This window comes from Dromiciops gliroides, chromosome 4, assembly GCF_019393635.1.
Source record: "Dromiciops gliroides isolate mDroGli1 chromosome 4, mDroGli1.pri, whole genome shotgun sequence".
NCBI lineage: Eukaryota > Metazoa > Chordata > Mammalia > Microbiotheria > Microbiotheriidae > Dromiciops > Dromiciops gliroides.
In genome coordinates this window covers 416,583,926-416,597,703 of record NC_057864.1, presented here as the reverse complement: position 1 = coordinate 416,597,703, position 13,778 = coordinate 416,583,926, and the positions used below count along the sequence as shown (strand labels likewise).

Below are 13,778 nucleotides of genomic sequence, written 5' to 3'. Positions count from 1 at the left end.
CAAGAGCTGAATTATCATTTCCACACAGATGACTACCAGATGGGTACATACAGCTCTAGTTTCTTTCCTGGGCTGCAGGTCTGCATATCCAATCGCCAACTAGACATTTCAAACTCAATATCTCCAAAACCATAAAAAACTTTCCCTGCAAATCCACCCCTCTTGTAAACTCATCTGAACTTCTTTTTTTCTTTTCTGTCAAAGGCACACATAATCATCCTGTTAGTCACCCAAGTTCACAGCATCAGTGTCATCCCTACCTCCTCACTCTCCCTCATTCCAAAGATCCCGTTACATGATTCCTCCTCTCCACTTATAAAGCTGTCCCCTCTAGTTCAGGTCATGAGCATCTCATGGCTGCACCATTGGCAAAGCCTCCTTCCTGGCCTCCCTGTCACTCTGATCCTTCCACACCAGCTGAAATCCTTGCTCTAAAGTGCAGGTCTGACCACATCAGTCTCTTACTCAAGCTCCAGTGACTCCCCATTACCTCTAGAATGAAATACAAGGCCCTCTGTGTAGCTTTTAAAGTCCTTTACAACCTGGCTCCAAACTACCTTTTGACTTCATTATCCATTAATGGTCTCTTGCTGTCTCCCCTTCACTTGCTTTACACTAGCCATCCCCCATGCCACAATGCACTACCTTCATCACCTCTTGGCATCCCTTCATTCCTTCAAAACTCATCTCAAACACCACTTCTAGCTATCTTCAATTAAGTCCTTAACCCTCCAGAGCCAACACCAATCACCCAAAATACATGCCCTCTTCTTCCAGATGAATGTAAGGTCCTTGAAGGCCAGGAAGTCTTACTACCCCACATCCCAGGCACATCCATAGTAGGTGCTTAATAAATGCTTGTTGACCAAGACATAGTCCAATCAACATGAGTGCAGGCTCACTGAGTCTAATTCCAGTTGTTCTCTTTACCTCCAGATGATAAGCTTCTTTCAGTGATTCTATTTCTGTCAATAGTTTCTTTACTTCTGCTTGCAGTCTTGCTTCCAGTTGAGTTTCACGTACTTGTGAAGCCCCCAGTTCTTCAGCCAAATGGTTTGCATGTGCCTCCTTAAAAGCAGACATTGGATACGAGGCAACTGAGTTATTTTCTTTTCATTTTTATTATATCTAAACTAATTCAGCAAATGAACTGAAATGAGTTTGTGAGTTGGAAAAATAAATGTTTGATGAGTGGCTGTTCTGTACAAGACACTGTGAAAGATGCAGAGATAAATGAGACTGGATTCCTTGCCTATAAGGTCCTCAGAATCTAGTGCAATGATACATGCTTCTTGACTTGGTCCTTCCAAATGTGAAGATTGGCATGATAAGGTCTGCAAGGCATGTGAATTATTCATAGCAATAGTAACATGCATAACAGTGAGGAAGGAGTGGAAATAATACTGGAAGATCAGTATAATGAGGAAAACCAGTGTTGAAGTTAGTAAAAATATTTAATTACTTAATTATATAATTAAGCAACATAGATGAAAGACTTATTTCAGAGTATATCAACCACATGGACAAATGCCTGTAACTATATCTATGTCTTTGTATAATACCTATGTTATATAGCACCATTTATATGCTTTTAGCACTCAGCTCATTTATTATAACCCAGTCAGGACTGGGGTTAAGTAAGGCAGGTAACTTTCTAATGAATTTTCTTCTTACTCAAGAGTACAAAAACATAATACCAAACGACAGTCATATGCATTCCTTATCTACACTGTGAGTGTAGTCAGGCAGAAAATGTATATCGTATGCATGCTTTCAATCTGGGCCCAAAATACATAACTGACTCCTCAAACTGAATTAATATCCAACCAGTATAGGGAACAAAGGATCAAAGGAGTTTATCAGTGATTATCTCTAAGGAGTAGACAGAAGGTTGTTTCTATGTGGTCCTAGCAAAATCACTTCACTTTAAAATTTTAAAGGTTGTACTAAACTCATTTAATAATACGTAAGTTATTGCAAAAATCTAGGTTAATAATGTAGTCAATTGCTTATTCATTGAACCTGTTTCATAAATCCAAAAAATGGATGCCATAATTTAATAACTTTAATAAAAGAAAAATGTTTTGAATAGAAACCTTCTCTCTAGAAAGATGTTTTGTTTCTTCTAGTTCATTTGCAAGTCTCTCAGCTTCTCTCTGGGCCTGAACTTGCTGCCGGCGGGTCTCCAGCAGCTCCTGCTGAGTTTGCTGCATCTGCTCCTCTGATAACTTCACCTGCTGCCCTAAATCCAAAGCTTCTTTGTATTGGGCTGCGATGCACTGTTCCTGCTCTTTCACAATCTGAAATGCAGAAATCGTTCTGGGGTTTCATGCAAAGAATGAAAGCTCTAATTTATTTCCTGATGCCACCTGAATGAGTGTGGAAAGCGAAAATTCCAGTTCTGCTATTCATGACCTTATGACTCTGGGTAAATTTCTTAATAAAAGCTAGCATTTAAAAAGCACTTTAAGGTTTTCAAAGCCCTTTATGTACATTACCTCATTCTATCCTCACAACCTTGTAAGGTAGGTGCTAGTATTATCCCCATTCTACAGTTGAGGTAAGTGAAGATGAGAGAAATCAAATGACTTATAACCAGTAAGTGCCCAAAACAAGATCTGAATTCCGATCTTCCTGACTCTAGGTCCAGCATCACTGTAATACCTTGCTGGCCTCTAGGCCTCGGTTTCTTCATTTTTAAAATGAAGGATTTGGACTCTTAAATTTCAAAGGACTCCTACTCTTCAAATTCTAGATCTATGATCCTACATTATTTTTCCCCTGAATGTGCTTCTTCTCAAGTTCTTCCTATACTAGGACATCTCATCTATTGTGAAATTGTAACCAGAGAGTGCTTCAGAAAGTACCTAACAACATACAACCATTCCCTTAGTAGAAGCACAATGTCAATTAGACAGGTCTAATAGAACGTTTAGACCTGGGCAGGTCTAACAGAACATTTGTGTGACTGCACAGCATCGTGGCATGTGCAAACTACATAACAGTTATAATCCTTTATTATTATAACTATATCAATTTATATGTCAGAATGTAGAAGAAATCAGATAAAGCTACCTCAATTTCCCAGGCGAATGATTATTATACTTGTAAAAATACACAAATTCATATATCTCTGTCTTACTGTATTAAAGTCATAGCTCCACTGTTTGTTGCAAGCAATTTTTTTAAATGGGAATCAGTGATCCGCTATCAACAAGAAGGGTCAGCATCAAGGCCCTCCTGCCTATTCCACCTTTTACAAGACGTGTTTCCCAGGCAGCTCCCCTTCTGCTAGTCCCTTCCCTCTAAGTTCACCTTCCATTTACATTTAATATGTCTGGTATGTACAAGACCTGAACTAAGGTAGTAGCTATGTGAGCAGAGAGAAAGGGCAAGAGGTGAGGGGTGTTGTAGAAGTAGAAACAGTAAGAATCATCAACTAATTGATATATGGGATAAGAGAGAGTAAGAAGTCAAGGTTACTAGCTAGGTAACTGTAAAAATGGCAATAACTCTGAAAGAGATGGGGAAGGATAGGAAAGGATTTTAGGCCACTGAGGAGTTCGATTTTGGATCTGTTGAGTTGGAGATGTCTCTCAGAGCTCCACTTTGAAATGTACAGGAGCTGATTGATTATGTGGGACTGAAGATCAGGGAGGAGATTGGGGCTAAATATATAGATCTGGGAGTCATCTGAATAGAGATAGCAAAGCCATAGGAGTTGAAAGTATATAGAGAGAAGTGGGCTTAGGACACAGCCTGGGGGAATACCCAGAGTTAGTAGTTATAATATGGGTGATAAGTCGGCAAAAAGTTTAAAAAAAAAAAAAGGAAAAAAAAGTGGTTCGACAAGTAGGAGGAGAAGAACCAGGAGAGAATATTATCACAAAAACTCAGAAAAGAAAGAACAACCAGGAGAAGAGACTGCTCAACAGTATCAACTGAAGAAGATAAATAGAGAAATATTAGAACTAAGAAATCATCAGATTTGGTTTGGTGAATAAGAGATCAGTTGAGTACTGAGGTCAAAAGTCAAAGGGTTGAGGAGAGAGAGGGAAGTGGAGACACTGACTATGGATGACTTAGTCTAGGAATATGAGTGAGAAAGAGAAAAGAGGAGAGCCTTGAAAACAGTAGGATGCAGTGAATTTCTTTCTAAGAATGAGGTAGGGAGACCTGGGCATATGTGAAAGCAGAAGGGAAGACAGTAGATAGGGAGAGGTTGAAGATCAGATGGGATGATTGGGGGGGTAGTCTGCTGGTTTCCTTTTTGAGTGGACTAATCTGTTCATTTTATAGTACTTCAAATTCCTTTTCACAAAGCTGGTCTTTATAATTTTCTAAGTCTTCTTCTAAGACTTCCATGTGGATATTAAAAGAGTTAACTAAGGCTATCATAATTTATCTCAATTGCTATATCTGCACACTGAGAGATGATTTCTTAAGATAATTAGGTTCTACATAAGACAGAAATTTATTCTTTTAAGCCTATAATAAACAAAATGTTAAAACTTAAGGTCTATAAAGCTATAATTCCAGATTGCCCAAGGTAAATCTGCTGGAATCTAGGGCATGTTAAATGGCTTGACCTTGGCAAAGAGGAAGGAGCTCACTAGATCTCCAGTGGAGAGGGGAAAGAGAGAGATGTGGGAGGCTTGAGAAGAGAGAATATTTGAAACAATTTCTATGACAAGTGGCATAGAGAGTTAATTAGGGTGGAATGAAAGGATTACTTTGCTATCATGAGGGTCCATTTTGATAACACGAATTTATAGTGTGATTGTGAACCTTTCTCCAGATCCATTCAGTAGAGGAAGCTGATGGTGGAAGTAATCCAGTGCTAAAGTTTGGAAAGAGATAAGCAGGTTATAGGAGAAAGAAGTGAGTGACTAGAAAGTAGAAAATAATAGAGTTGAAATTGGGAAGGGAAGAAAGTCAGAGAACTAGTAGTGGTCTAAGAAAGTACTGAGGAGCGAAGAAGGGATTGGAAGTAGTGATGAGTGTGAAGAATAGGTATAGGAGTGAGGCATAGGGAGAGATGGAATGATAGATTATGGGCAGATATGGAAATCAGATTTTTGAATACTTGTGAGTAATAGTGACACGAAGGGTATGACCATTCCTATTTGTAGAAGACATGCAATGAAAGTCATGGTATTTAAGAAGATTGAGGAGTTGGGAAGTTAGGGAACTTAAGGGAACAACAAAGGAAAATCAAAGAGAACAGAAATGTGGTTGAAATGAGACCTAGAACTGTGAAAGCAATTCTAAATTCTGTAAATAGAAATGGAAAAGTCAATTCAAAATTAATACTCATGATAGAAATGCCTCAGGCAATCCAGAGTGCCAACCATACGCAAAGCACTGTGCTACTAGTTTTTATGTTGAATTACTATTTTGATTTCATTGTTCCTGAATATACTTTACAAGCATGCTGGTTTGTATCAGTACTGTTAGTCTCCAAATAAAACCTCTCAAAGGTTAGGTATTACATTTGTTTAATTCTCCTTTGGCAACAGCTCTAGGAATGCTGCACATAAACAGACTTGCCTAAAATAATGACAGCAAATTAAAAAGCAGGGAAACACTTAACTGTGAATCTACTGTGCCTCACTTTAAACAAAAGGAGCTGAATCCTCACTTAGCAAAATTTACCACAGTATGCTTTTAAAGATGACTTTTCTCCACTGTACTGAAAATGTGATTCTATATCCAAAAATTGTTTAAACAATGTTTTTAGGCACATACAGTATGTAAAATGATCTGTACAGTATAAAGTATCTATGGAATCAATATTGGTTAAATGGGAGCAAATGCTTAATAAGAAATATCAAGAAAATATCAAGATTTTCTCTTCTCTATGTTCTGTCTTTTCATTTCTTTCTTCCTTCCTTTCTTTCTTTCTTTCTTTTTGCAGGGCAATGAGGGATAAGTGACTTGCCCAGGGTCAAATGTCTGAGGCCAGATTTGAACTCAGGTCCTCCTGAATCCAGGGCCAGTGCTTTATCCATTGCGTCACATAGCTGCCCCTCTACATTCTGTCTTGATGAGTTCATCAGTTCCCATGGAGTCAATCTATATATCCAGCCCTCATCTCTCCTCTAAACTCCAGTCCCACGTCTACAAATGACTGCTGTTTGAATATCTCTACCCGGATGTTCCATGAGCACCTCAAACTCAACATGTCCAAAACAAAACTCATGATCCTTCCCCTTACACCCACCCATCCTCATAATTTCTCTATGTCTGTTGAGTTAGGAATCTTCCTATTACCCAGTTTGCAACCAAGAATTATATTCCACTCTTCCCTCATCTCCTTCACTTCCTATGTCCAATCAGTTATAAGAAATATCAAGAAAAACTGAGAAAATAACTTAAGAAGTTTGATCAGTAAACATTAAAGCACTTTGCAATGTCACTCATGCACAATAAAGGGTGAATGACTAAACAAAGAGGTTGGTTTTCTTGGGGGAAAATCATTCAGAAGAATAACTTACATTCTCAACCTCAGTTATTTTCTTTTGTTTTCTTTCTGTTTCCTTTTTCAATTGATTAATCTCTTGTTCATTCTGTAGCACTTCAAATTCTTTTTCACGAAGCTGGTCTTTGCAATTTTGTAAGTCTTCTTCTAACACTTCTATCTGGATGTTAAAAAAACTAATTAAGGTTATCATGACAGATCTTAACTGTTATGTTTACATATGGAGGGGAAATTCCTTAATATAACTAGGTTCTAAATAAGCAGAAACGTATTATTCTTTTAAGCCTACAATAAGCAAAATGTTGACTTAAAAGGTCTATATTCTATCCTGTTATTAAGAAGTATTTTATATTTTTTAAAAGGAAAAGTTCTTACACTTATGGAATACAAATTATGTTATATGCATTTACATGAATACAGTTATATACCAATGAATATTTCTATTTTATTGGCAAAATAATTAAACTGTACTTTATTAGTTTTTCCATCACAAATTGTGGTCATCTTTCTTACCTATTTATTTGGTCCACATAAAGAAATTCAAAAAACTAAGTCTTTTACCTAAACTAAAACTTAATTTGAAAAATGATTTTAAGTCAGTGGCCTTAACCACTTCCCTTCTGATATTCACACTTTGGTATTCTCAATATTCTTTGCTATCTTTTGACCTCCAAAACACTTATCTACCTGCATTGACTTTAGCACCTGCTTTCCCATAACTCACTATAATCTTGCTATGGTCATCTCATACAGTCCCATGGCTTCAGGATGATTTTTATGGGGCTGATTCCCAAATCAATCTATTTCCGTCAATGATCATTTTCTGAGTTACAGAACTATATTTCCAACTCTTTACATGGAATTTCTATCAGTTTTCCATGATACTCCAAACTTAATACAGCTAAAACAAATTCATCAGATTTCCCAGGTTTCTGTCTGATTTTTCTATTTCTATTAATGGTGACAATATTCTTCCACCACCCAGGCTTGAAACTCTGGACTTATCTTTGACTTCTCTTCCTTCTTCAGCCCCTATATCTTATCAGTTGTTAAGTTCTATTAATTAAATTTCTAAAATATCTGTCAGTTCTGTCACTTCATGTCCACTCCACTACTCTAATTCAGGCCTCCATTAGCTCTTCTTTAACAACTTAAATATATTCCTAACTAGTCAACCCATCTCTATTCTCTTCTCACCACAATCTGACCTTTACACATTATTACAAGTTTAAACTTTTTAATGTGCAATTATGATTACATCATTTCCTTGCTAAAAATCCTCAAAAAAGAGTTTAAAAAGAGTTTCCAACTATATGATTTTTAAAATTATTTCAGGTTATATCTCTTTTAACATAAAGGATGCCATAAAGTCCTTGTATAGTTTTAAAGTGTAAACATTTTAAAATTCAGGTTACATTTTCTATGGAACCAATTTTTGCACTTTTGGTGTAACAAGTAGTAAATTTTCTTTTTTGCTAATATGAACTTCTAATTTGCTACCCAAAGGAAAAAGTGCTACATAAATGAGTTATTATTATTATTGGTTTTTGTTGCCTATGGTAGCTATTTTTGTCATAATATTTGTGATAATATATAATGGTGTCGTGTCTGTACTTTAAAATAAAAATTAGTTTTTTTTTTTTACTATACCTACAATCCAAATTACTTAAGTTTCACAGCATCCAAAGGCTTTATGAAAATTTTGTGTAATTAAGTTACCTGTTTATTGGATTCCTTAAGTTCTAGTTTTGTTTTCTCCAGAGTACCCTCTAATTTAATTAATTTTTGTTCCATTTCTCCCCTATGTTCACGAATAGTAATATCCAACTGTGTAACCTAAATATGAAAGCAAATAAATACACAGAATTGTTAAGGATTCTTTTCTACTACAACAACAAAGTTATTAGGAATACTCATGTTTTTAATTGTTAGTACAAAATATATTGTAAATTCATGGGAAGTGTAAAGAATTCAAACACATTCTTATTATTAAAGGGCTAAACTAAAAACTCCATTTCAAATCATAAACGGCACACATACATTATGAATCTAACGAACAGAAATCTAATATAATCTCAAATAAGATCATTTAGAACATATCAGTTTGGTGAATAATAAGATTATTAGTTAAAAAACAAAACAAACAACTCCACCCAAAGATTACTACTTAAAAGCTGCCAAAAACTTACTTCTGTCCTCATCCTTCAAACTTCTTTCTCCCCCTTCTAATAACTAGGAACCAAATCCTTTAATTCCTGTTTTATTACATTATCTAGCCCAGGAGGACTCAAAAGCTCAGATATCCCAGTCTTATAACTTAAGAATTCACACATCAATTCAGTAAATGACATCAAGCTCTGTTTAAACATGTTACAATAGGGGGCAGCTAGGTGGCGCAGTGGATGGGGCACCAGCCCTGGATTCGGGAGGACCTGAGTTCAGGTTTGGCCTTGAACACTTGACACGTGTTGGCTATGTGACCCTGGGCAAGTCACTTGACCCTCATTGCCCCGCAAAAAAAAAAAAAAAAGTAAGTAAATAAGTAAATAAATAAATGTGTTGCAATATACAAATCTATTAAAGAATCATTAAAGAAACTGACTTGAGCTGCTCTTTGTTTCAGTTCCCAATTTCTATCTTTCAGTGCCTGGTCCATGTTAAGAAGCTCTTGCTTTTTGTCCTCAATATCAAGCTTGCACTCTCTACAAATTGACAAAAGAAAACACAAAGAACAAAAGGGATACTGAAAATATTTTAACTTTATTAACAGATTTAACTAGTAATTTTTCCTGGAAGCTACATACTGCTTCCCACTATTGTTCTGATGCAGCTCCTTAGCCCCATTCACTTCTGCCAAACACTAGCCCAGCACTTACTATCTGTTACTAACCCCCAGAATCCCGGTGCCAACAGCTCTAGCCCAATGGTGACATATGGGGCTAAGCCTATCCTTGGCACGAAGATCTTATGCTGTGAACAACATGGCACAATGACAATGGAGATTATCAGTCTAATAGATGGATAGTTTGGGGAACAAGGGTAGCCATAATTTCATATATCTGGGCCCTTTCTGATTTACAGTAACTTGAGAAGGTCCTAATGTGAAATAATTCTATTGTAGTAGCAGCTACAGTGGATACAGTGGCGCAGTGGATAAAGCACTGGCCCTGGATTCAGGAGGACCTGAGTTCAAATCCGACCTCGGACACTTGACACTCACTAGCTGTGTGACCCTGGGCAAGTCACTTAATCCTCATTGCCCCACAAAAAAACCCAAACAAACAAAAAGAAATAATTCAATTGTAGTATCACTTAAAATGCTTTAACTTACCTGAGTTCTGCTGTGAGATCCTTTATAGTGGAATACTTTTCTTCGAGAGATATTTGAGCATTCTGCAGTACATCTCGCAATTCTTGTAGCTGCTTTAAAGTATTTTTTAATTCTACATGAGCATTTTGCAGTTCAGTCTCTAGCTCTTCTCGTTTCTGCAAGGCTTCCTTTAGATCACTTTGAGAATGTTGCTGAAGTTTTTCTAACTCTTTCACTGTTATGAGGGAGAGTAATTTTAAAAGCATAATCTAGTATTTCAGTATTGCAATCTCTGTAAATAATCATAATTAAAACTAAATTTGAATAATTTTCAAGTGATTATAAGGAAAAAAATAGGAAAACACTGAACACTCATAGTCCCTTCCAATCTTATAATCCTAAATTCTCACTTTATTACATTTCAAAACTCAATCAAATTGACATTCATTTATTAATTGACTATTATGTGCCAAGTATTAAGCTAAGTTTTAGGACACAAATACAAAAGTGAGACAGCCCCTGCCCTCAATGAGCTTACATTCTGCTGGGGGAGGTGGAAACACCATGTTTACAGTTAAGTAAATACACCGTGATGGGGGTGAATTGGAAACTGAGAGCATCAGAAAAAGCTTCTTGAAGGAGGTGGCATTTGAGCTGAGCCTTGAAGAAAGCTACGTATTGCAAGTGGCAGGGTTGAGGAAGGGGAGCATTCCAGGATGGGGGTGGGGGTGGGGGGAAGTAAACTCTTCAAAGGCATGAGGGTGGGAGAGAATATGTCACATAAAGGTAGTAGTAAGTAGGCCAGTCTGACTGAAGCACAGAATGCAAGAGAGAAATGCTGTTCAGCCTGGAACACTGAGTTGGAAAAAGAGTGTAAAGGGGTTTAGATGTTATTCAGAGATGTTTCTTCTTAATCCCAAAGGCCACAGGGAGTCACAAAAATTTCTTGTGTCTCAAAGTGGAGCATCAGGGTCAGATTTGTGTTTTAGAGATCTTGCTTTGGCAGATGTGTGGACGATGGACCCTTTTTCTTTCTTTTTTTTTTTTTTTTTTTTGTTGAGGCAATTGGGGTTAAGTGACTTTCCAGGGTACAGAGGCCGAATTTGAACTCAGGTCCTCCTGACTCCAGGGCCAGTGTTCTATCCACTGCGCCACCTAGCTGTCCCATTGGGCAATGGATTCTAAGGAGAGAGACTAGAGGTCAATGAAGAGGCTAACACTTTGGGCCAGGTGACAGGGTCTGTACTAGGGTGCTTGTGGTACAAGGAAAGAGAAGAAAATGAATATGAGATATGGGGTTGAAGAAGAGTCAACAAGGATTGATAACTGATTGGACATGGGAAATGAAGGAGATGAGGGAAGAGTGGAATATAACTCTAGGTTGCAAACTGGGTAATGGGAAGATTCCTAACTCAACAGACATTGAGAAATTATGAGGATGGGTGGGTGTAAGGGGAAGGATCATGAGTTTTGTTTTGGACATGTTGAGTTTGAGGTGCTCATGGAACATCCGGGTAGAGATGTTCAAACAGCAGTCATTTGTAGATGTGGGACTGGAGTTCAGAGGAGAGATGAGGGCTGGATATGTAGATTGACTCCATGGGAACTGATGAACTCATCAAGACAGAACGTAGAGAGAGAAAAGAATATCATCCAAGACAGAGTCCAGGAATATACCCACACATAGGGTACAAGGCATGGATGATGAACCTGCAAATAAGACTGAAAAGCATTAAATGGACAGGTAGGAAGAGAATCATGGCAGATCAGTATCATAAAACCTAGGGAGGGAAAGTATACATAAGGAAGGAGTAGAAAACAGAAGCTAAGGAGGATTAGGATCGAGAAAAGGTCATTGAATTTAGCAAGAAAGAGACTGAACGAAATGAGCTGACAGCTAAGCCCAGTTAAGCTATTGCTTACCAGCTTTCATTTTTTTATCTAGTTCTGTCTGTGTTTGTTCTAAGGTCATATCTAAATGATTTAACTGAATTGTTTTATTCTCTCCATCTCGTCTTAGGTGAAGTATTTCTTTCTCCATTTGAATCAACTCATCCTTGCACTGATCCATCTCCATTTTTATGTGCCTAAACAAAAAGGAAATAAAACAAGTAAGAAATGAAAAATTAATTCCAGTACTTAAATTTTATTGAATTTCATGATATATTCTGACTTCTTGTTGTTTGTCTTTTGTTCTTGAAGAGGACCATGACATCAGGGTGATGTCATGACTTTCAGTGAATTGGATTTAAGTGAGTGAGGCCTGTGCAAGGTCACCAACCTGACTCTCTCCTCCAGAGCCATCTGGGTCCAGTGGCAAATGTGAGAATATTATTACCAGGGTCCCCCTTCTGGGAGAGCATGGGGCAACCTTTCTGAGGTCAATCCAGCATCCAGATGTTACCTCAAAACATGAGAGCACCCTCAACCAATCAGCTTGAAGCAGTCTTTAGGGACCACAGGAAGTGCTGTTCTCTCTTTCAATTGGTGGCTGGAACCTCGTGGTGGTAGCAGAAGAACCAGGCCATGTTGAACTCTGATCTCTCCTCTAGGGCAGATAGGTTTTCCTATTCTTTCAGAGACACGTGTTCTCTCTTTGCTAACCTCTAATATACTTTAATAAATGCTTAACGCCTAAACTGTTGCTGAAGCTTCGAATTTATAAGTTAATCCTAGCTAGCTTTCCCCATACTGGGGACAGATAAGGTGACCACACACATTTAGTTTTACCCATCACACAAGATATACATCAGGAAGACTGGAGATGGCCCTGGATGTTTTAAGGCAATTTGGATTAAGTGACTTGCAGAGGATCACACAGCCAGTTAGTATCTGAGGTGAGATTTGAACTCAGGTCCTCCTGACTCTAGGGTCAGTGCTTTATCCACCGTACCACCTAGCTGCCTCATAGTCTGAGTAAACAAGATTATGAGATGTGGAATGACAAACAGCACTACAATTTTAAAATCAGGCCTCTAAGTATTATCCCCCAATATATTTGCTTTTATTTATATGACATAGTTACCTATTGACAAAGAAAATATGAACTCTAATGATAACAGTAGTAACGTGGCTCTGATTTAACAAGGCCAAAGCATTCCCTCTAGAGCAGTTTTTCATTTTCATTTTAAAATTTATACAGCTTTGTATGTGCTAAGGAGATACCATGATATTACATATCTGGAGATCACTTAATTAGCAACCTCAACTACATAGAATACAACTGAGAACATAGGAAATTAAAGTAAAAGAACAAAGGCCTTCAAATAGACAAAACAGACATCCCAAAGTCCACATACTAAAGTTCTTCAGACTCTTAACCCTAATATGAATAAATTACATGAATACTGGAGTTCTTTCTAGCTCTAAAATTCTATTATCAGTCTAAATTTAGTTATCCAGTTTTCCAGTTCAAAGCAGATAAAAAACATTAAATTAGAAAGGAGTTTGGGAGGTTGCTAAAGATAGGCACAGTGACAGTCTGACAGCAAGGGAAGAAAACTCATTATTAAAAGCAAACAGCCTTTAAAATGTAACAATCTGGGGCCATTTAATATAAAGGCAAACAACGCTATATATTTCTTTTCTTTTCTTTTTGGGTAGGGCAATGAGGGTTAAGTGACTTGCCCAGGGTCACACAGCTAGTAAGTGTCAAGTGTCTGAGACTGATTTGAACTCAGGTCCTCCTCAATCCAGGGCGGCGCTCTATCCCACTGCACCACCTAGCTGCCCCAGGGCCCCTTGTACTCTTGCAGCCACAAGTGCTACTGAACTAGTTCTCCTCTTGGCTCTGGGACTAGGCCCAGGAACTATGTATGGACAATTAGACTGGGTCCTACATACAGTGCCAGCAAAGAGTCCCTTGTAATCTCCTTCTAACCACTTGTCCAACCCTCTTACTATCTTGTGTGTTAAGATCTCCTGAAGCTGCTGCTGCCACTAATGAACTAGCTCCAAGGCCTGTTGCTATCACCCCATCATGTCCTG

At 37.7% G+C, this 13,778-nt stretch overlaps 1 protein-coding gene across 1 annotated transcript in view; it reads right to left on the bottom strand.

The window, feature by feature from the left end:
• The window catches only part of CCDC18 (coiled-coil domain containing 18), an 89,678-nt gene that overhangs the window by 18,516 nt on the left and 57,384 nt on the right, over window positions 1–13,778 (bottom strand). Inside the window, 7 exon segments of the mRNA XM_044001670.1 lie at window positions 931–1,068; window positions 2,097–2,300; window positions 6,498–6,641; window positions 8,201–8,317; window positions 9,084–9,183; window positions 9,813–10,026; window positions 11,715–11,878. Coding sequence (XP_043857605.1) covers window positions 931–1,068; window positions 2,097–2,300; window positions 6,498–6,641; window positions 8,201–8,317; window positions 9,084–9,183; window positions 9,813–10,026; window positions 11,715–11,878 — 1,081 coding nt within the window.